The 21,212-nt window shown below is 35.4% G+C and overlaps 1 protein-coding gene across 1 annotated transcript; it reads right to left on the bottom strand.

The window, feature by feature from the left end:
- Positions 1–18,986: 18,986 nt before the first annotated feature.
- On the bottom strand, positions 18,987–20,461 carry LOC114289473 (putative germin-like protein 2-1). The gene is made up of 2 exons (XM_028233208.2): positions 20,275–20,461; positions 18,987–19,754 (listed from the first exon to the last, which is right to left on the bottom strand). Exons 1-2 carry the CDS (start codon positions 20,408–20,410, stop codon positions 19,219–19,221), a joined length of 672 nt encoding a protein of 223 aa, XP_028089009.1. The 5' UTR covers positions 20,411–20,461; the 3' UTR covers positions 18,987–19,218.
- Between the last annotated feature and the right edge of the window lie 751 nt (positions 20,462–21,212).

Below are 21,212 nucleotides of genomic sequence, written 5' to 3'. Positions count from 1 at the left end.
TTGCTTTCAACCAAGGCATGGGAGGATATCAACAAGACTCCCAACGTAACTGCTCTTTTCATGGATGATCATCTTATTAAGAGAACAAACAAACAAATGAGTATATGCATTTTCATTTTATGTCCAAATGTACATGGATAAAAACTAAAATTAATATCCTAAACTAGAAGAGAAGCTCCAAAAGCGATCATTAATGGTGGATTCAAGCATTAAATCAACAAAAAAGGCCCAATAAAGAAAAATAAATTTTTGATCAAAGCCCACAATCAAGGTTAGGACTACAAATGAACCGAACCGAGCCGAACCGATCTTTGTTGAGCTCGAGCTTGGCTCCTTTACTTATCGAGCTCGTTTATTGAGCTCGAGCTCGGCTCGATAAGAAATTGGGCTCCAGCTCAGCTCGGCTCAACTTGTTAACATTAATGAAACTCGAGCTCGGCTCGACAATTTTTTGAATATTATTTATATTATTTAAATAAAAATATTTAAATAAAAAATATTATTTATATTATTTAATATATAAATAATGTATTTATATTATTATTTAATATATAAATAATATATTTATTAGATAATTTAAATAAAGATAAACGAGCTGAGATTGACGAGCCGAGTTTATACGAACTCAAACTCGGCTTGTTTACTAAACGAGCCTAATAGTCGAGCTCAAGCTCGACTTGTTTACTAAACGAACCGGGTGAAGCCGAGCCCTTAATGAGCTGAGCCGAACTTGTTCATGAACAACTCGGTTCATTTGCAGCCCTAATCAAAGCCAAGAAGAAATAGTGAGAAGAGGGACTTTGTTCCAAGCTATAGAGAGAGAAATCCAGGTCATATTGAATCAATAAAAGCAGAGAAACCCATTCAGAATTTGTTCATTTTTTAAATTTGTGTAGATGAATGAAAAAAAAATAAAAAAAAGTATTTTGATTTGCAATGCAGTCATTCATCGAATTTATATCTAATAAAATTGATGTCTTTTTTTTAAAAAAAGGTTGGGCTTCCATATTCGGCCTTGTGGGGCCTATCGTAAATCTTATTTTAATAATATGAATCGTTTATTTTATAGGATTTTTTGTGTATACCATCACTATAAATATATATATATATATATATCATTTTTACTGCATTTGTCACACAAAAAAAAGAAGAAAAAAAAAGCCGATCCAATAATCGTAACATACTCATTTTATTGCATTTGTTACAAAAAAATAGATTGTCTATTTTAAAAAGAACACTTGTCGTTCATTTTTTTTTTTTTTTTTAAAAGACAAACATGATATATTAAACAGACTGCAATTATTGGATCGATTTAATTTTCATTAGGGATGATATATACGAAGGGCCGTATAAAATGAATGGTTTGTATTATCAAAATGAGATTTGTAATAAATCCTATTGGTATGAAAATGTAGGATTGGAGGGAATGTGTTATTTTTCTAAAATTATAATTGTTGTATATTTTTTTCGAAAAATATATATATATAATAAAAATAGGTCATTATAATTAAAGATCTCATAAGTTATAATTAAAATAATGTCGTAACTAAGTTGTCGTTTGGAAAAACTTTTTTTAGTTGGCTTTTTGGAGTTAGAATTTTTTTTAACTTGGCACTAAAAAGTTTGTTTGGTTTGACTTTTTGAGTTTTTTGACTTTTGTGAGAAAAAAAGAGAAATGATTATAATTTGGACGTGACATATTCTTTTATTGACTTTTTAGTTTATTTTTTTTTAATAGCTAATTTAGTCCCAACCCACATAACCAAACGAAACCTAAATAAGAAAATTGGTCACAATTAAAGAAAAAAATGACGTAAGTAGAGGTGTATATGATACACCTCTCTCAAAGGTGTGTACATTAGAATTTCCCTAAATCTTATTCTCTCTTTACTTTTTAAATTATTATTATTATTAAATGATTTAACATGAAGGTCATGTTTGATGGGAGGTTTAGGGAGGGGAATTGGAGTATAAGAGAGGTGGGCTCTACTCATATCATGTTTGGTTAGGAAATGTGTGGGGGTATTAATATATTCCTGTTGGAGCAATAATCCTACACTATGGAGGGACTAACAAAGTTTGGAAACACATGGGATTGAGATGCAACTTACGGGATTAATCGGTAAAAGACCATTTTACCCTTTAGCCTATATGACTTTTTGAGTTTTTTGACTTTTGTGAGAAAAAAAGAGAAATGATTATAATTTGGACGTGACATATTCTTTTATTGACTTTTTAGTTTATTTTTTTTTAATAGCTAATTTAGTCCCAACCCACATAACCAAACGAAACCTAAATAAGAAAATTGGTCACAATTAAAGAAAAAAATGACGTAAGTAGAGGTGTATATGATACACCTCTCTCAAAGGTGTGTACATTAGAATTTCCCTAAATCTTATTCTCTCTTTACTTTTTAAATTATTATTATTATTAAATGATTTAACATGAAGGTCATGTTTGATGGGAGGTTTAGGGAGGGGAATTGGAGTATAAGAGAGGTGGGCTCTACTCATATCATGTTTGGTTAGGAAATGTGTGGGGGTATTAATATATTCCTGTTGGAGCAATAATCCTACACTATGGAGGGACTAACAAAGTTTGGAAACACATGGGATTGAGATGCAACTTACGGGATTAATCGGTAAAAGACCATTTTACCCTTTAGCCTATATGACTTTTTGAGTTTTTTGACTTTTGTGAGAAAAAAAGAGAAATGATTATAATTTGGACGTGACATATTCTTTTACTGACTTTTTAGTTTATTTTTTTTAATAGCTAATTTAGTCCCAACCCACATAACCAAACGAAACCTAAATAAGAAAATTGGTCACAATTAAAGAAAAAAATGACGTAAGTAGAGGTGTATATGATACACCTCTCTCAAAGGTGTGTACATTAGAATTTCCCTAAATCTTATTCTCTCTTTACTTTTTAAATTATTATTATTATTAAATGATTTAACATGAAGGTCATGTTTGATGGGAGGTTTAGGGAGGGGAATTGGAGTATAAGAGAGGTGGGCTCTACTCATATCATGTTTGGTTAGGAAATGTGTGGGGGTATTAATATATTCCTGTTGGAGCAATAATCCTACACTATGGAGGGACTAACAAAGTTTGGAAACACATGGGATTGAGATGCAACTTACGGGATTAATCGGTAAAAGACCATTTTACCCTTTAGCCTATATGACTATAATAATGGAAGAAAGGTAATTATGGATTTTCACAGATTTAATTCCAATCAATTAATACCACCACACCACAACACAAACAAACACATTTATTTAACATTTAATGCCGTCATATTACTAAGCTCCTCATTCAATTTCACTGTACTCATAATTTCATCTAACTTAATTCGCCAAATAAACGTGTCCAAAAGGAGCAAATCGTGGATTCACAAGCCACTGAATTGGTCAATACTAGAGACAACTTGAGAAGTTATTCGTTGGTCTTGGGTATAGCCACGTGGTACCCTAGGTGTGTTCTATGTTGGATGATTGAGGAACATGAGAGACATAAAGATTTTGATTGGCTAGAGGAAGACCAGTTGGTATCCCTGACCAACCAATAATTTTTAGACAACCTCAACCCACAGTATAGAGTTTCTATATACATATGTCATGTAAATATTTCCACTACAAAATGAATATTTTGTTTCGCAACATTAAATAATAGTCATATACTATTTAATTTCTTAAATAGTAGTAATATACTGTTTAATAATTTCTTTGATAACATAGTAGTCATAGACTGTTTATCATTGAAATTTTGTTACAAAATATTATTCTGTATATTTTGTGTAAATTCTATTTTGTATAAATTTGTGATTGGTGCATTTTTATTTCGTCAGAAATATGATTACTAAAACAAACAGTACTGCGACTGTTCGTACTCCCACCCACACACCCGTTGTGCTAGTGATGACTCCGGTAGTATCGGTAAATCATGGGGATAAGCCAGAATGGAAATGATTTAAAAGATGGCAACAAAAGATGATGTTTTATCTTACGACATTAAATTTGGCTCACTTCACTCATGAAAAAGTTCTGGCACTGAATGGGAGAGAAACTGACCGGAAAATGGTTACCGTAATCGATGCATGGAAGTATGGTGATTTTCTATGTCGGAATTATATTCTCAATGGGTTGGACAATACACTATATAATGTGTATAGTGTCAAAAGTACTGCAAAAGAATTGTAGGAATCTCTAGATCATAAATATAAGACAGAAGATGCCAGTTCAAAGAAATTTGTTGTCGGCCGTTTTTTGGATTTTAAAATGATGGATTCCAAGACGGTTATTAGTCAGGTTCAAGATCTCCAATTAATTCTCCATGACATACATGTGGAAGGGTTGGTTCTCAGTGGATCTTTCTAAGTAGCGACAATCATTGAAAAAATGCCACCATCTAGGAAAGAATTCAAGAATTATTTAAAGCATAAATGCAAGGAGATGAAATTGCAAGAACTGATAGTGCGACTTAGAATTGAGGAGGACAACTATGGTACCGACAAGAAGTCAAGAAACCATATCATACAGGCTAAAGCAAATGTTGTGGAACATAGACAAGGGCCAGGATTCAACAACAAGAAGCGGAAACATGATGGCAGTGGTTTTAAACAAGGATCCACTAGTAAGATCAACAAAGGGATGAACAACGTGTTCAACAACAGGTTCAAAGACAAGTGTTTTGTGTGCAACAAAGATGGACATCGCGCTAAGGATTGTCACCTAAGGATGGAGAGAGTTCAAGAAAAAAGCCAGCACAAGCCAACATAACCGAGGATTTTTATCTTTCTAATAGAGTGGCAGACATCAATCTTGCTGCAATAGTCTCTGAGGTATATTTGGTGGGCAATCCCAAGGAGTGGTGGATAGATACTGGAGCAATCCGCCATATATGTGCAGAAAAGAAGATGTTCACGACCTACAAAGTGGTGGACAGTAGAGAACAACTTTTTATGGAAAACTCCTCCACATCAACTGTGGAAGGATAAGGAAAGATTGTGCTAAAAATGACCTCGGGGAAAGAACTCACTCTTAACAATGTACTCCATGTACCAGAGATTTGCAAGAATTTGATTTCTGGGTCATTGTTGATCAGGGTTTAGATTAGTCTTTGAATCTAATAAGGTTGTTCTCTCCAAGAGTGGAATGTATGTGGGGCGAGGTTACACGAGTGATGGGTTTACTGTTGTATCTAATTTGGCTATTAATAATAAGAACACATCTTCTGTTTATATTGCTGAGTCTTTTTTTTATGGCATGGTAGATTAGGACACGTAAATTTTAATTTTTTGCGTAGACTTGTTTCTTTAGAATGTTTGCCAAACTTAGAGTTTGATCCTAATCATAAATGTGATATTTGCATTGAGGTAAAACTCACCAAGGCATCATTTAATAAAGTAGCAAGAAGTACTGAACCTCTAAATTTAATTCACACAGACATTTGTGATTTAAAATTTGTGATTTAACTAGAGAAGGTAAAAAATACTTTATTACTTTTATTGTTGATTGCACCCGATATTATTATGTTTACTTATTGAGAAGTAAAGATGAGGCCTTAGAAACTTTTAAGCAATATAAGCTTGAGGCTGACAATCAACTTAGCAAAACTATTAAGGTAATGAAAAGTGACAAATGTGGTGAGTATGATATACCATTTGAAGAATTTTGTTATGAACATGGTGTTATTCACCAAACCATTGCACCCTATTCTCCTTAGTCAAATGGAGTTATTGAAAGAAAGAATCGAACTGTTAAAGACATGATGAATGCCATGTTGATTAGTTCAGGGTTACCTCAGAACTTGTGGGGGAGAGGCGATTTTGTCTGCTAACTTTATCCTTAACAGGGTACCCCACAAGAAAATCAACCAAACACCTTATGAAGTATGGAAAGATTGACGACCTGCCTACAGTTGACTCAAAGTGTGGGGGTGTTTGGCCAAAGTGGCAATCCCTAGTCCTAAAACAACTAAGATAGGACCAAAAACTGTTGATTGTGTGTTCATATTGGTTATGCAAATAATAGTAGTGCATACAGATTTTTAGTTCATAGATCTAAAAATCCTGATATGCATGTAAACACTGTTATTGAGTCAAGGAATGCGTTGTTTTTCAAACACATTTTTCCTTGCAAGGAAACTGAAGAGAGAAGTTCAAATAAAAGAACTTTTGATACTGTTATGGGTGGCAGTGAAGGCCAAAATGATAATGAAGCAGATAAACCTAGACGTAGTAAGAGGGCTAGGATCTCTAAATCATTTGGTCTAGATTTTTTGACATACTTGTTAAAAAATGAGTCTCAAAACTTCAAGGAAGCAATGTCAAGTTCTGAAACTCCATTGTGGAAAAAGGCTGTGAATAGTGAAATTGAATCCATTTTGCAAAATCATACTTAGGAACTAGTGGATCTTCCACCAGGCTGTAAACCTCTTATATATAAGTGGATATTCAAGAGAAAAATAAAAGCATATGGTTCAATTGATAAATACAAGGTTAGACTTGTTGTTAAGGGATACAGGTAGAAGGAAGGCCTTGATTATTTTGACACCTATTCACCAATGGCAAGAATAACATCTATTCACATGCTAATTGCAATTGCAGCTTTGTATAAACTAGAGATAGATCAAATGGATGTTAAAACATCATTTTTAAATGGCGCGTTAGATGAGGAAATCTAAATGAAACAACCGAAAGGGTTTCAAGTTCCCGGCCAAGATAAAAAGGTTTGTAAACCTGTCAAATTCCTTTTATGGATTAAAACAAGCTCCGAAACAATAACATGAAAAGTTTGATCACGCTATGCTTTCTTATGGTTTTAGGATAAATGAATATGACAAATGCGTCTACGTTAAAAGCATAGACAACTGCTATGTCATAGTTTGTCTTTATGTGGATGACATGCTCATTATTGAAAGCAATAATGACATAATGAAATCCACAAATAAAATGTTTAACAAAAAACATATCAGATCTGAGAGTAGGAGATATAATTCTAGGAAAAAAAATTACTAAAATATCTGAAGGATATGCTTTATCTCAGTCTCATTATGTTGAGAAGATTTTGGAGAAATTTGGAAAGCATGACGACCGTCTTGCTAAAACACCTGTTGACATAAGTTTTCATTTGTCAAAAAATACAAGTGCAGACATATCACAAGTAGAGTACTCTCGGATAATTGGAAGCTTAATGTACTTAATGAATTGCACTAGGCCAGATATAGCCTATGCGGTAAGAAAATTAAGCAGGTACACAAGTAATCCAGGATCCGATCATTGGAAAGCGATAATTAGGATACTTAGGTATCTAAGACATACCCAGAATTATGAATTATATTATATCAAATATCCAGCAATATTTGAGGGGTACAGCGATGCAAATTGGATATCGGATACTCAAGACTCAAAATCCATTAGTGAATACATCTTTACCTTGGGAGGTGCTACAGTCTCTTAGAAATCCTCCAAGCAAACAAACATAGCAAGGTCGACAATGGAATCTGAGTTTATAGCATTAGATAAAACAGGAGAAGAAACAGAATGGCTTCGTAATTTCTTATAAGACATTCCAATGTGGCCTAAACTTGTGCCAGCTATATGCATTCACTATGATAGTAAAGCAGCAAGACAGACACAAAATCATATGTATAACGATAAGTCTCGACACATTTGTCGAAAACATAATACCGTTAGGCATTTTCTCTCACATGGAATAATTTCCATAGAATATGTAAAGTCAAGAGAGAATATTGTGAATCCATTGACTAATGGGCTAGCCAGAGAGCAAGTGTACTATTTATCGCGGGGAATGAGATTAAAGCCTATTACTTAAAAGTCGCCATAATGGCAACTTAACCTAGTTCACTGGAGATCCCAAGATCTAGGTTATAGCGATCCTGGTTGTTCCTCTACTGTTCTGCTGTGTTCCGAACTCGGTTCCGTGAAGTTGGTAGTGGTATCCATCTTGTTGTCGTCCTTTAATTCCACTTGATTGAGTTTTAGGATGTTTTGAGCAGGGTTGTTACAGGTTGGTTAGGCCTTGGTTTCAATTCCTTGTTGTTCAGTTTTTAGGCGATCTGCTCGAGCGGGTATTCTTGCGCTCGAGCGGGGATTGCATACCTCCAGTATTTCGTGTTTCTGCAAAACTTCTGCAGATGTGATTTTTACGCTCGAGCGGGTTTGTTTACGCTCGAGCGGTAGAGCTCGAGCGGGTTTGGTGGCGCTCGAGCGGGTAGTACTTTCTGGGTATAAGTTCTGGGAGGGAGAAATCTACGCTCGAGCGGACTGGTTTTCGCGCTCAAGCGGAAGTGCTTTATTCTTGTGTATTGGAGCTCGAGCGGGCCTTGTTGCGCTCGAGCGTGTTCAGATTTTTGTTCTTGGCGCTCGAGCGTTGTGTTCTCCGCTCGAGCGGGTCATACGTATATGAGTTATCCGCTGGGTGATTTTAAATCACTTTTTGCTTTTCTTTCTCTCTCCTACTTTTTCTAAAAACCATTTTTGAGAGCCTCTCTCTCTAGAAGCTCCCTTCTCTCTAGGGTTTGATCTAGTTAGAGTGTCCTCCTTCTCTTCGGCCTTTGTAAAAGTTGTATTGATCGTCGAGGGCGTCGTTTTGATCTGAAAATCTTGGTCTTTGGAGCACTTTGGTTTTGGTCTCTTCTCCACCCGAGCTCTAATTTCGAGGTAGGGATAACCTACTCCTTACTATGGACTTTGTCTTTAAATTTTAGTATTCTGAGATGTTAGGATTGGTTTGGTAATTTTGTGATAGTTGGGGGCTTTTGTGTAAATTTACAAAAGTTGGGGTTTTAGCTATATAAAACCTAGATGCATGTTTGGCATGGAAAAATGAAATTAATGTTGAAACATTAATGAAAATGGAACCTAAGGGTTGTAATGTTAATTATGGAAAATGCCCTAATTACATTGATTGATTAATTTGTATAATTAATTGTTGGTAATGAGGGATTGATTTGAAAATGTGGAAATTGGAAAGGGAAGGGGTTAAAGGGTGTAGTTGGATCATTTATCACTCACCTGGTTGAAATGTTGATTATATATCCATTGTTGCATTTATTTTCTGTATAGAAATAACTGTTTTGGGCTATCGGTGGAGGATAGTCTTGATTGTTGTAGACAATGCATGATGATTAGGTAAACTGAAACTAATCACTGGAATATGTCATTGAGTATGACGGTTGAAAGAATACATTAAATTTATGTGTTGTGTGATGATGTGTATAATTATTGTTTATATGCATTGTGTTGTGTTGGGGGAGATAGGGGATGTCCTCCATGGTTTAGGGGAAGATAAGGGATGGACCTCTAAACCGGATGTTGTTGGGAGGAGATATGGGATGGGCTCCATAGATAGAGCTCATATGCTTATCTATTAATGTGTTGACAGAGCTCATATGCTTGTCTTTGGAAGTGTGATAGTGCTCTTATGCATATCTATAGAAGTGATGATATAGCTTGTATGCTTATCTGTTGATGTATGATATAGCTAGTATGCTTATCTATTATGAAATGAGATAGTGCTTAATATGAGTTATTGCCTCATATGAGTTGTTTGGCCAGGTTCTGAGCCATGGTTATAAATTGAGAATTGAACAGAATTGGAAAATGGATTGTAACATGGACTTGTATGTCATGAAACTGTAAAGTGTGATAAGGAAAACACCAGTGTTTGCCATCTATCAATTGCTAATCTTTTAGTCATTGTTCATATTTGGTTTAGTGTACTTCTACTGGGCTGTGGCTCACCCTATATGGGAATATCATTTTCAGGTACAGGTAGCATGCCACCTCCAAGGACATAGCTTGGGAGGCTAGAGGCGGGTAGACTTTTGTTGTTTTATTTCTTTGATGTATTACATGTATATTCAAGCCAAGGGCTTAATGTGTAAATGAGTTAGTACTCTTTTGTTGTAACCAAGTGTTAACTTGGAAAGCTGTAAGCCTTTAGGGCATTTGCTTTTATTGTTAACATGTAATATTTTTGGTAATGGAACTCTGATGAATAGAAGAAAGTGGAGCTTTTATATATCAATGCATGTCTATATTGATGGGTTTAATGTTATTATTTTGAGGGCGTTACATAGGTTCAAAGGGACAACCAAATTATGGATGACTTCACGTACCACTAAGAGAGGTTTTCTCATACCCATTTCAATGATAAGAAAAGTGATACCTGTAGCGTTAATAGGATAAGCTTTGCTTTTAATGATTCTTATAGCTTGGACATCCAAGTGGGGTATAACAAGATACTCTTAATAAGAAGTCACATATATGAGTGTGAACTGGATCGGTTTTGTGAGAATTGAAAAGGCTAAATTCTCTAGAGCACTCATGAATTACCAGGTGTTGTTCAGGGACAAAATGAACACAACTGTGAGAACCAAACTGTGTTTGCAGATACACTATGTGTAGTATATTATCTAGGCTTACACAAATAGTTAAACAGTTCAAGGCATCGCGTCCACTGGTTAGCCAGTAAGTCTGATAGGCTTTCATTAAAGGAGGTTGAAAACCAAAAACTACCTATCTCGATGTGGTGTATTTTCTTAATGTACTCTTTCTTTGACTACATCTTGTTGCATGTCCGTTATCGTGAATTCCATTCATGTGGGGGATTGTTGGAAAATGGCTTTGGAAAAACCTTATTTTTTTGCTAACTTTGAGCATTAATTAAGGTAGGACCCAAGAGTTATTTTTAATGTTACTAATTGGGTTCATGTTTAATGCCATGTAGTGAATAGCATTGTGTATTTGGTTTCTCAAAACTATTTTTGGATGAATGAGAATTCAACGTGCATTTTTGGGTTCATGGAAATGGCTTTAGGTGGATTTCCTGCACATTTGTGAAATGTACTTGTCCTATATTGAAAAAGCTTAAGGATTTATATGGGTATATAAACTTTAACTTGGGATACTTGGGATGGGCCCCAAGGGCCATCCAAGTTTGTAAAAGGGTGAGGTTATGGATCAAGTGGGCTAGATCCATTGGATCCAAAACAAAAACGCACGCGTGCATCGCCACCGCCGTTGCTGTTCGTCTAGTCGGGCGGTGCGTGGTGTGAGGTTGGGTTTGTCTGACCCAGTACTTATCTTTTTGGACCAAAAACATTAGTATTTTATTTATTTAATTTTTAATCACGGTTTCAAAATTCAAAATAAATATGTCCAAATTTTTCCTTGTACCTTAACAGGTTCATATATGTTAGAATCCACCTGAATAGGTTCATACCTGTTGAAATTCCACCCGAACAAATCTGTTTCTATTCAAATTTGTCCAAACAAGTTTTCTACCTGTTGAATCTATCCGAACAGGTTTTATATCTGTTGACACCTGTTCTGAAAAGCCACAAGTTCTCCTATATAAAGCTTGTCATCCAGTATTTCATTTGATCCAATTTTTTTCTTGAGAATTTCGTTATTCTTCTTCCCTTTCTATCTTCTTCTTTTCTGCATCTGTTTTACATTTATTTTTAGGAAGAAAAAGAGAGAATCACAGCATAGTTTTGGTTCGCCAGACTTAAGTTTGTAGTACTGCAAACCAAGGAGTAGTCGTTGCATCTTGTGAGGTAGACGCCGGTAAATCTTGAAGCACCGGAGCGAGGGCGAAATCTACTTTAAGGAGATTGTGTCTAACACAAGCCTCAACTTATAATTTTTGTAAGCAATTGATTCAGAATTTAATTTATACAATTATTTTATGAATTAATTATTTTTATTTTGTTGTTTATTTTATCTATACATCTTTTTACACATACACACTGCCACTGTGGTAAAAAACATCAATTGTCAAAACTCACGAGTTTGTTGTGATCTAGGGAACTTTTTGAGCAAATTCCGTGGTTTAAGTTTTCAATTTTACAATATTTAAGTTTACAAAAGTGCTATTTTTGCAATTACATTTTCCTAAAATTTCAAATTCGTTGCCTCTCTTTTATTTTCTTTTGTTAAAAGAAATATTTTCAAGCTACTATAGTATCCGAATTTGAGCTTTTAACTCATTTTTTTTGGTAATTTTCTAATTTTAGAAAAGTTTAAGTTTTGCAATTAAGTTTTCTAGAAATTATGTTTTCGTTGCCTTTTTTTTTTTTATAAATACTTTTCAATCGTCCAGTTTTAAATATGAGCTTCTTAACTTAAATTACAATTTTTGCTAATTTTCTAATTGCTTTTGTGGTTGTTTCCTTGTAGACTTTTTTTTTTTTTTTTTTTGGGCAAATTATACCAACAGTGTTGTGAAGTAATCTTGGTTGGTTGGCTGCATTCAATGAGTTAGTTGATTGCATTAAATGAGTTTGGTTGCTGCATTCAATGCGGTGGTTGATAGCCGTATACACATTGAATGTATTCACACTGATAGCTGTACTTGAAATAAATGCGTTCACATTGTATGTTTTCATCTATATATAGCTATGTTATTGTAAGGTTTCAGAGTGTGTGGGAGAAAGAAAATAAAAGAGAGAAAAGTGTGTTCATGCTCTATATTTGTTTCAGAATTGTTGTGAGTGAATTTAATTTCAGTTTGGTTCGTTATTAAACTTCTCTTTATGAATCACCAACAGTGGTTTGCACCCCACTCCCACCAACAGTGGTATCAGAGTCGAAGGTAGCTTGAATTTGCAGACATTCTGCAAAATTTTCAAGAACAGAGTGTGTTTTCAAAAATTGTCCAGAAATCAAAGTGGTTGAAATTCATTTTTGATCACATCAGCTTGAAGCTCCCGACGAGACGAGAACAACCGTGAAAACTGCTTCAAAAACACAGATCAGAAGGCCCCGTACGCGCTCTACGGGCATCTTGACGCTGTTCTCACGTGCTCCCACGCGTACGCGCTGCTAGAGGAAGAAGATGACGGAGACAGAGTGAAGAAGAGTTAAGTTAAATAATATAACTTGAGACATAAGAACACAGGACTTTGTTTGGTAAAGTGGTTGACTCTCACTTCCATTTTCCAAGGGCCAACGTTCGAAACTCGGCAACAGCACTTCAAAATTAATTTTTGTTTTGACAAGCAAATAGAGTCGAGCCGAGCCGCGCCGCCAGGCCAAAGACCGAGTCACGCCGCCAAGTCGCCAATTGAGTCGAGCCGCCCAGCTACTGACGTCACACTAATGTCATCTGATCCAAAAAATTATCCAGTGCTTCTCAGAAGTCCCAGATTCCACCGATCTGAGCCATTTAGTTATTTTTTGCTAGATCCAAGTCGTTTGAAGTCTGTTTCTGGTGATCCAATAGTGCTTTCCAACTATTTGGAGTATTCCGGACACATTTGTATGGTCAGAATTTGTAAATTCCTTTCTAAAAATTTACAGATTTTTTAAAGACAACCAATGGCCAACACAAACAACTTCTTTCAGCCCTAGTTTCCAAAACTCAGCAAGAAGAACTATGAAAATTGGAGTATTCAAATGCAAGTTCTACTAGCCTCACAAGATTTGTGGGAGTAAGTGGATCGAGGATATGACGAGCTAACTACTCTCGAAGATGAAGGAAATTTAAATGACGCTCAGAAGACGGCATTAAAAGATTCAAGGAAGAGAGATAAAAAGGCTATGTATCTACTCTATCAAGGCATTGATGAGTCAAGTTTTGAGAAGATTTCAGTAGCAACAACCTCTAAAGAGGCATGGAGTATTCTTCGCAATTCACACCATGGAATTGAGAAGATGATCAGAGTTCGACTCCAGGTGTTACGTGATGAATAAGAAATGTTGCACATGAGTGAGAATGAGTCAATTTCTGAGTACTTTAACAGAACATTGACCATTGTTAATCAGATGAGAAGATATGGAGAGAAGATGGAATCCCTTCAAGTAATAGAGAAGATTCTTCGATCACTCAGTCCCAAGTTCAAGCATGTGGTTGTAGCAATAGAGGAGTCGATGGATCTCAGTGCCATGACCACCGATGAGTTGATGGGCACACTTGAGATTCATGAACAAAGGATCAACAAGAAAACTCCCTCAAGTTCTCTACAGTAAGCTCTTCAATCAAAGCTGTCTTTCAGAGATGACAGAAATGAGCAAAGGGGGACATCACAAAGAAGCTGAGGAAGAGGCCGTGGTTACAATAACCGAAGTTCTGGTTTTAGAGGAAGTGGCAGAAGAGGTCCAGCCAGAGAAGGAAGAAGTCAACCAGACCTTGCTCTAAGAGGAAGAGAAAGAGGTAGAGGAGGTGGTTACAACAACCGACCACGATTTGACAAAAGCAATGTTCAGTGCTACTAGTGCCACAAGTTCGGGCATTACAGCAATGAATGCCGAAGTAGAACAACAACAGAAGCCGGAGAGCAAGCAAATTTTGCCAAGGAGGAAACAAATAAAGTTGGACCTACAGTTTTGTTTGTCCACCATGGAGACACTGAAAACCAAAACAATGTTTGGTATCTAGATTCGGGAGCCAGTAATCACATGTGTGGTAAAAGAGAGTTGTTCGTTGAGCCTGACGAGACTATACAAGCACAAGTATCATTTGGTGATTCTTCAAAGACTCCAGTGAAAGGAAGAGGTAATATTCTGATCAAGCTCAAGAATGGAGATCATGATTACATCTCCAATGTTTATTATGTTCCTACTATGAAGAACAAAATTTTGAGTATGGGACAACTCTTAGAGAAAGGATATGACATCAGCATGAAAGATTGTCATCTTACCATCAAAGACAATCATGGTAATTTGATCGCTCGGGTGAGAATGTCCAAGAATCGGATGTTTGCATTGAACATCCAACATGATGCTGCAAAGTGTTTAAGTGCCATTATCAAAGACAAAGACTGGCTATGGCATTTGAGGTTTGGACATCTCAACTTTGGAAGCTTGAAGCTATTGTCAAGCAAGAGTATGGTGAAAGGGCTCCACCATATTGCTCATACTAATGAGGTCTGTGAAAGCTGCATTCTTGGCAAGCATCACAGAACTAGCTTTGCCAAAGAATTGAAGTGGAGAGTAACAAAGCCACTGGAGCTAGTGCACACTGATGTGTGTGGTCCATTGAAGCCGATGTCAAATGGACAGAATAGATATTTTCTCACATTCATTGATGATTATAGCCGGAAGACATGGGTATACTTTCTTAAAAGAAAGTCGGAGGTGTTCAGTATCTTCAAAGAATTCAAAGCTTTTGTAGAGAAGCAAAGCGGCTACTACATCAAGACATTGTGATCAGATCAAGGTGGAGAATATACATCAGATGCTTTCGAGAATTATTGCAAAGAGCATGGAATCAAGCATCAAACAGCCCCATCCTATACGCCATAGCTGAATGGTGTTGCTGAAAAGAAGAATCACACAATCTTAGATATGGCAAGAAGCATGTTGAAAGGAAAGGGACTGCCCAAGCAATTTTGGGCTGAAGCCGTATCATGTGCTGTGTATCTACTAAATAGATGCCCAACTAGGAGCCTTCATTCTATGACTCCAGAAGAAGCTTGGAGTTCACATAAGCCAAGTGTCAACCATCTCAGAATATTTGGGTGTGTTGCATACACCAAGATTCCAGAAGTAAGAAGAACCAAGCTCGATGATAAGGGAGAAAAATGTATCCTTGTCGGATATGGATACAGAACAATGGGATACAAGTTGTATAATCCCATTACCAGAAAGGTGATCATGAGTAGAGATGTGATATTTGAAGAAGAAGAAGCTTGGAACTAGAATGAAGATGAAGTTGTAAAAGATGCAGAACTCATTCTTGAAGATGAAACATCAAAAGCTTTAGTTGAAAGTACAAGAGAAGTTTAAGATGAGCCACAAACTCCTCCACATAGAATACCTGCACCTAGATCACCAGTTTCTCATAGAAGTGCTGTATCATCATCAGCATCAGATGATAGCTTTTTCTAATAACCAAGACCAATGAGAAATTTGCATGAGATATATGAAGCTACAGAAGAAGCAGATCTGAATTTGTTCTGCTTACTTGCAGATAGTGATCCACTTACCTTCTTAGAAGCCATCCAAGAACATAAATGGAAGAAAGCAATGGATGAAGAAATTCATGCCATTGAGAAAAATGACACATGGAAGCTTACCAGTCTACCTGAGGGGCACAAACCCATTGGAGTGAAATGGGTATACAAGACAAAGAGGAATGCACAAGGCGAAGTGCAACGCTACAAGGCAAGGTTAGTAGCAAAAGTTTACAAGCAGAGAGCTGGAATTGAATATGAAGAGGTGTTTGCTCCAGTTGCCTGATTGGAGACTATCTGGCTAATGATTTCTTTGGCTGCCCAGCACAAGTGGCAGATTTATCAACTTGATGTGAAATCTGCATTTCTTAATGGTTTCCTTAAAGAAGAAATCTATATTGAACAACCTTTGGGGTATGTTCAGAATGGGCATGAAGACAAAGTGTACAAATTGAAGAAAACACTTTATGGATTGAAGCAAGTTCCACGTGCATGGAATACTAGAATTAATTAGTATTTTCATGACAATGGTTTTGAAAAATGTCCATATGAGCACGCACTATATTTGAAGAAGGAAGCTGATGGAACCATGTTGCTTGCCTGTCTTTATGTTGATGATCTAATCTTCACCGGAAACAATCCAACCATATTCAAAGACATTAAAAGAAACATGGTCCAAGAATTTGAAATGACAGATATTGGATTGATGGCTCATTTTCTTGGCATTGAAGTGGAACAAAGAAAAGATGGAATTTTTATTTTCCAAAGTGGCTATGCCAAGGAAATTCTCAAGAGATGGAATGGAGAATTGCAATCCAGTGAACACTCTTGTAGACAGTGGAGTGGAGCTCAGAAAAGGTACGAAGGCAGGTGATGTGGATCCAACTTATTTCAAGAGCCTAGTTGGAAGTCTTCGTTATCTTACTTGCACTAGGCCAGACATACTCTATGGAGTAGGACTGATTAGCAGATATATGGAAACACCGGATCAGTCACACCATTATGCAGCAAAGAGGATTCTTCACTACATCAAAGGTACAGTCGATGATGGTTTATTCTATAAGCCAACTGATAATTCTAGTCTTGCTGGCTACTCAGATAACGACTGGGGACGTGACTTGGATGAACGGAAAAGTAGTACGGGATTTACTTTCTTTACGGGAGATACAACCTTCACGTGGTCATCCAAGAAGCAAGCCATTGTGATATTATCAACTTGCGAAGCTGAGTATGTTGCAGCCAACTCAGCTGTGTGTCATGCAATATGGTTACGAAACATGCTGAAGCATTTGGGATTTCCACAAGAAAAACCCACTGAGATCTATGTTGATAATCGCTCAGTAATTGCATTGGCAAAGAACCCAGTTTATCATGAAAAGAGTAAGCATATTGACACCCGCTATCATTTCATCCGAGAGCATGTGAAAAATAAAGAGGTGGAATTATTTATTGCAAATCTCAAGATCAACTTGCAGATATTTTCACGAAGCCATTGAAAAAATGATCTGTTCAACAGAATGAAGATGAAGATAATGCTCGGGATGAAGTAGCATGAAAAATCAAGATTAAGGGGGGATGTTGTGAAGTAATCTTGGTTGGTTGGCTGCATTCAATGAGTTGGTTGATTGCATTAAATGAGTTTGGTTGCTGCATTCAATGTGGTGGTTAATAGCCGTATCCGCATTGAATGCATTCACACTGATAGCTATACTTGAAATAAATGCGTTCACATTGTATGTTTTCATCTATATATAGCTATGTTATTGTAAGGTTTCAGAGTGTATGGGAGAAAGAAAATAAAAGAGAGAAGAGTGTGTTTATGCTCTGTATTTGTTTCAGAATTGTTGTGAGTGAATTTAATTTCAGTTTGGTTCATTATTAAACCTCTCTTTGTGAATCACCAACAGTGGTTTGCACCCCACTCTCACCAACAAACAGTCCCTATAGTTTAGAGGTTGTGTCACTTTGGTCCTTAACTTTTCAATTGTAACACATTTGACCCTGAATTTTTAATCTTGTTCCAAATAAGGACAATTGAAGATACCATTATTTAATTTCAAGGACAAAATTGTGAATTTGATAAAATATAAACTAATTTGAAAAATAAATGTTAAAAATATATTTTGAATTTTTAAAAATTATTTATAGTCACTAAAGATAAAATTATGTAAAATTAATAAATCTTTTAGACATTTATTTATTTATTTATTTTTACCAAATTAATTTTTATTATGTGTTTGGATGATGATCATGTAATGAGGGTTGTTTTTATTTTCATTAAATTAGCTTCTATTTTTTAAAAAGTCAAATATGGCGACAATTTTGATATCATTATTAAACAAATTTATTAAATCAAAAAATCCAAAACTAAAAACATTTCATATATTAAATATACCGATTACATATTAAAATCCTAGCAACCACCCATTACATGATCATTATCCAAACACATAATTAAAATTAATTTGATAAAATAAATAAATATTTAAAAGATTTATCAATTTTATATAATTTTATCTTTGGTGGGTAAAAATAATTTTTAAAAATTCAAAAATATTTTTTTGACATTTATTTCTATCAAATTAGTTTATATTTTATCAAATTGACTATTTTGCCCTTGAAATTAAGCAATGATATCTTCAATTATCCTTATTTGGAACAAGATTCAAAATTCATGGTCAAATGTGTCATAATTGAAAAATCAGGGACCAAAGTGACACAACTCCCAAATTATGGGGACTGTTAGTGTAATTCGCCTTTTTTTTTTTTTTTTTTTTTCTCAAGAATAATGTTTACAAATATCAAAATAATTACCCCATATAATGTATCTGTTTAATTTGGGTTGCTCATCCAGGCAACAATTGCATAGTTTTTGTGTTTGACTATAACTTAATTTTTATTGGAGTTATATTAATTTCTTACTTTTTCCAAAATCTAATTGTTAATTTACATTATACTGCAGAGGGAACCATGACTTGCCCTCAAAGTGGAAATTTTATGTGTCTTCTCTATGCCAATTTAAATCATACTAAAAACTTCTTATAGAAAGCAATATCAGGAAACAGTAGAAACATTGTCATTAATTAATAGTATTAATTGAAAAAAAAAATAACAAAAAACAAATACAATTGAAAGAACTTGCTAGAGAATCTCCATGAAATTATTTCCTCATGGGAATATGCTTCTTCTTTTTTTTCTTTGAAATCAAGCAATCAAAACATGAGATAAATCAAACAATGAAACAAATATATAAAATTTTCTTCACTACCCTTGATTTGTTGCTGTCTTAAAACTTAGATTGGAGCTGATCAACCACGTTCTTGTCCACTCGGAACGCCTTGGCGAGAACTTCACTAGCAATGGGAGGATTTGATCCGAAAACTGCATTTGCTATGGTTATGACTCCTGGGTTTTGGCTGCTCAACGCGGCAATTGCTACTGCATGTCCATACCCAACATTATGTTGGAAATGAACAAGTCCCACTGGGAAGACAAACACATCACCCTTCTGGAGGACCTTAGTAATGAGGCGGTTATCAGGGTTTGAGGTAACAAATCCAACATGAAGGGAGCCTTCTAAAACTGTGAGTATTTCAGAGGCTCGAGGATGGGTGTGGGGAGGGTTAATTCCCCATGGAGCATAGTCAATGCGTGCCATTGAGATGCCAAGGGTGTTGAGCCCTGTTAGCTGAGCCACAGTCACTGGAGTGACCTTCGACCCAACAGAGTTTGATGTGTTTCCTGTAATATGGAGACCGCTAAAGAAGAAATCATTGGCTTCAACTAGCATGGGATTCTTGCAGGCTAGACCATTCACTCTTGCTGCCAATGAACACAATGATTAGAACTAGAACTAGAACATGTTTCACTACCATGAAGATTTTAACTACTAATAATAAATATATGATAATGTAACTAATTTGCAAATAAAAAACACTTGTCTTTAGTGGTTTATGAGCAGTATCAATTGTGAGATATTTAACTAGTTTGCAGATTTTAACTAATATGCAGCAAATAATGTAAGTAATTTGAAAATAAATATTTATCTTTAGTAGTCTACAAGTAGTATCAATTGTGAGTCATGGCTTGTGACCACCCTTTTTTCCAAATGCCTTAAAAAAAGATAATTTTTAAAAATATGTTTTTTTTCATAAAAAATTTAGATAAAAAAAAATTAATTAAAAAAGGTTTATCAAACCCGACAAGCGGCTACATTTGAATGTTGGATTTGTGAACTTTTGCTTTACAAATCACTCCTCAAATTCAAAATCCAAATAGAAATAGTGCAACATTAGCTCATAAACACGGACTGGGTTAGTATATAGATGGATAAGCAATATACCTGAGCTATTAGTTTCTGCGACGCAGAAATCCTGGAGGGGTGCAGGTTCAAATGCAAAGGCAAGGTAGCAGAAACTAAGAGTAATGAGAGTAAACAAGACACCACTTTTTGTCATTTTAAAGCAACTGACTAACATCTATTCAAGAAGAACAAGAACAACAAGATCAGCAATATGAAAGCAAGAAAGAAAAACACTAGTTGAGAGAAGATGAGACAAGTATATCTTTGGAGCTTCTTATTTATAGAGGACGACACAAAAAGCTCTAGCTTAAATCTTCTACTAAAAAAAAAAAAAAAACCGCGTTTGTGAAATAATTTATTATTTGAGAAATTGCCGTCCAAACACATCAAAGAGTTTTAATATCTGGGATCAGATAAATTTATACAGATGTTCTTCATAGTGCTATAGATTCGAGCATATTAATATATGTATAAGAGGGTTGGCTGACTTGGTTTATATTGTTAAGAAATTATCAATTTTAGGTTGAGAGATGACTAGTCAGATCCAGACTTTAACTCTTATGTTTGTTTTTTTGTTGTCTAACTATTTTTGTTATTTGAATTGGGACTACTAATTGTCTAATTCCTTGTTTGTTATAGTGCGGTTCAATCTAATATGTGTCTAATAATTATGATTATACATATTAAATAGTGTGGGACCTATTATTAAAAATATTATTTCATTCAGATTGCTGTGTTAATATTTTCTGTGATTAGCATTGCGTTGGAAATGGTGGAAAAAATTCTCGGTAAAATCAGAATTTTTCCTTAAGTTTGGTCTATTTTTTAGGTGGGTTTCGAGTGTCGATTTACTCGGGTCAAAGTGGTAACGCGTTCTATGCCGCGTTGTGATTCACGTGGTATATTTGGTTGCTCAAAACCATTACCGAGTGAATGGGAAATTGAAGCCAAAGTGTGCTCCATGGAAATGGAGTTTT

The sequence above is a fragment of the Camellia sinensis genome, chromosome 7, assembly GCF_055761805.1.
Source record: "Camellia sinensis isolate YWXY chromosome 7, ASM5576180v1, whole genome shotgun sequence".
Classification (NCBI taxonomy): domain Eukaryota; kingdom Viridiplantae; phylum Streptophyta; class Magnoliopsida; order Ericales; family Theaceae; genus Camellia; species Camellia sinensis.
The sequence above is the reverse complement of the archived record's forward strand: the minus strand, read 5'-3'. Positions and strand labels throughout refer to the sequence as shown.

Bases quoted from the DNA above. Each gene is read 5' to 3' on its own strand.
- LOC114289473 (XM_028233208.2), bottom strand. From the start codon at position 20,410: ATGTTAGTCAGTTGCTTTAAAATGACAAAAAGTGGTGTCTTGTTTACT. The intron at 19,755-20,274 runs GTATATTGCTTA...GTTCATTGGCAG, and splicing joins CGCAGAAACTAATAGCTCAG to CAAGAGTGAATGGTCTAGCC.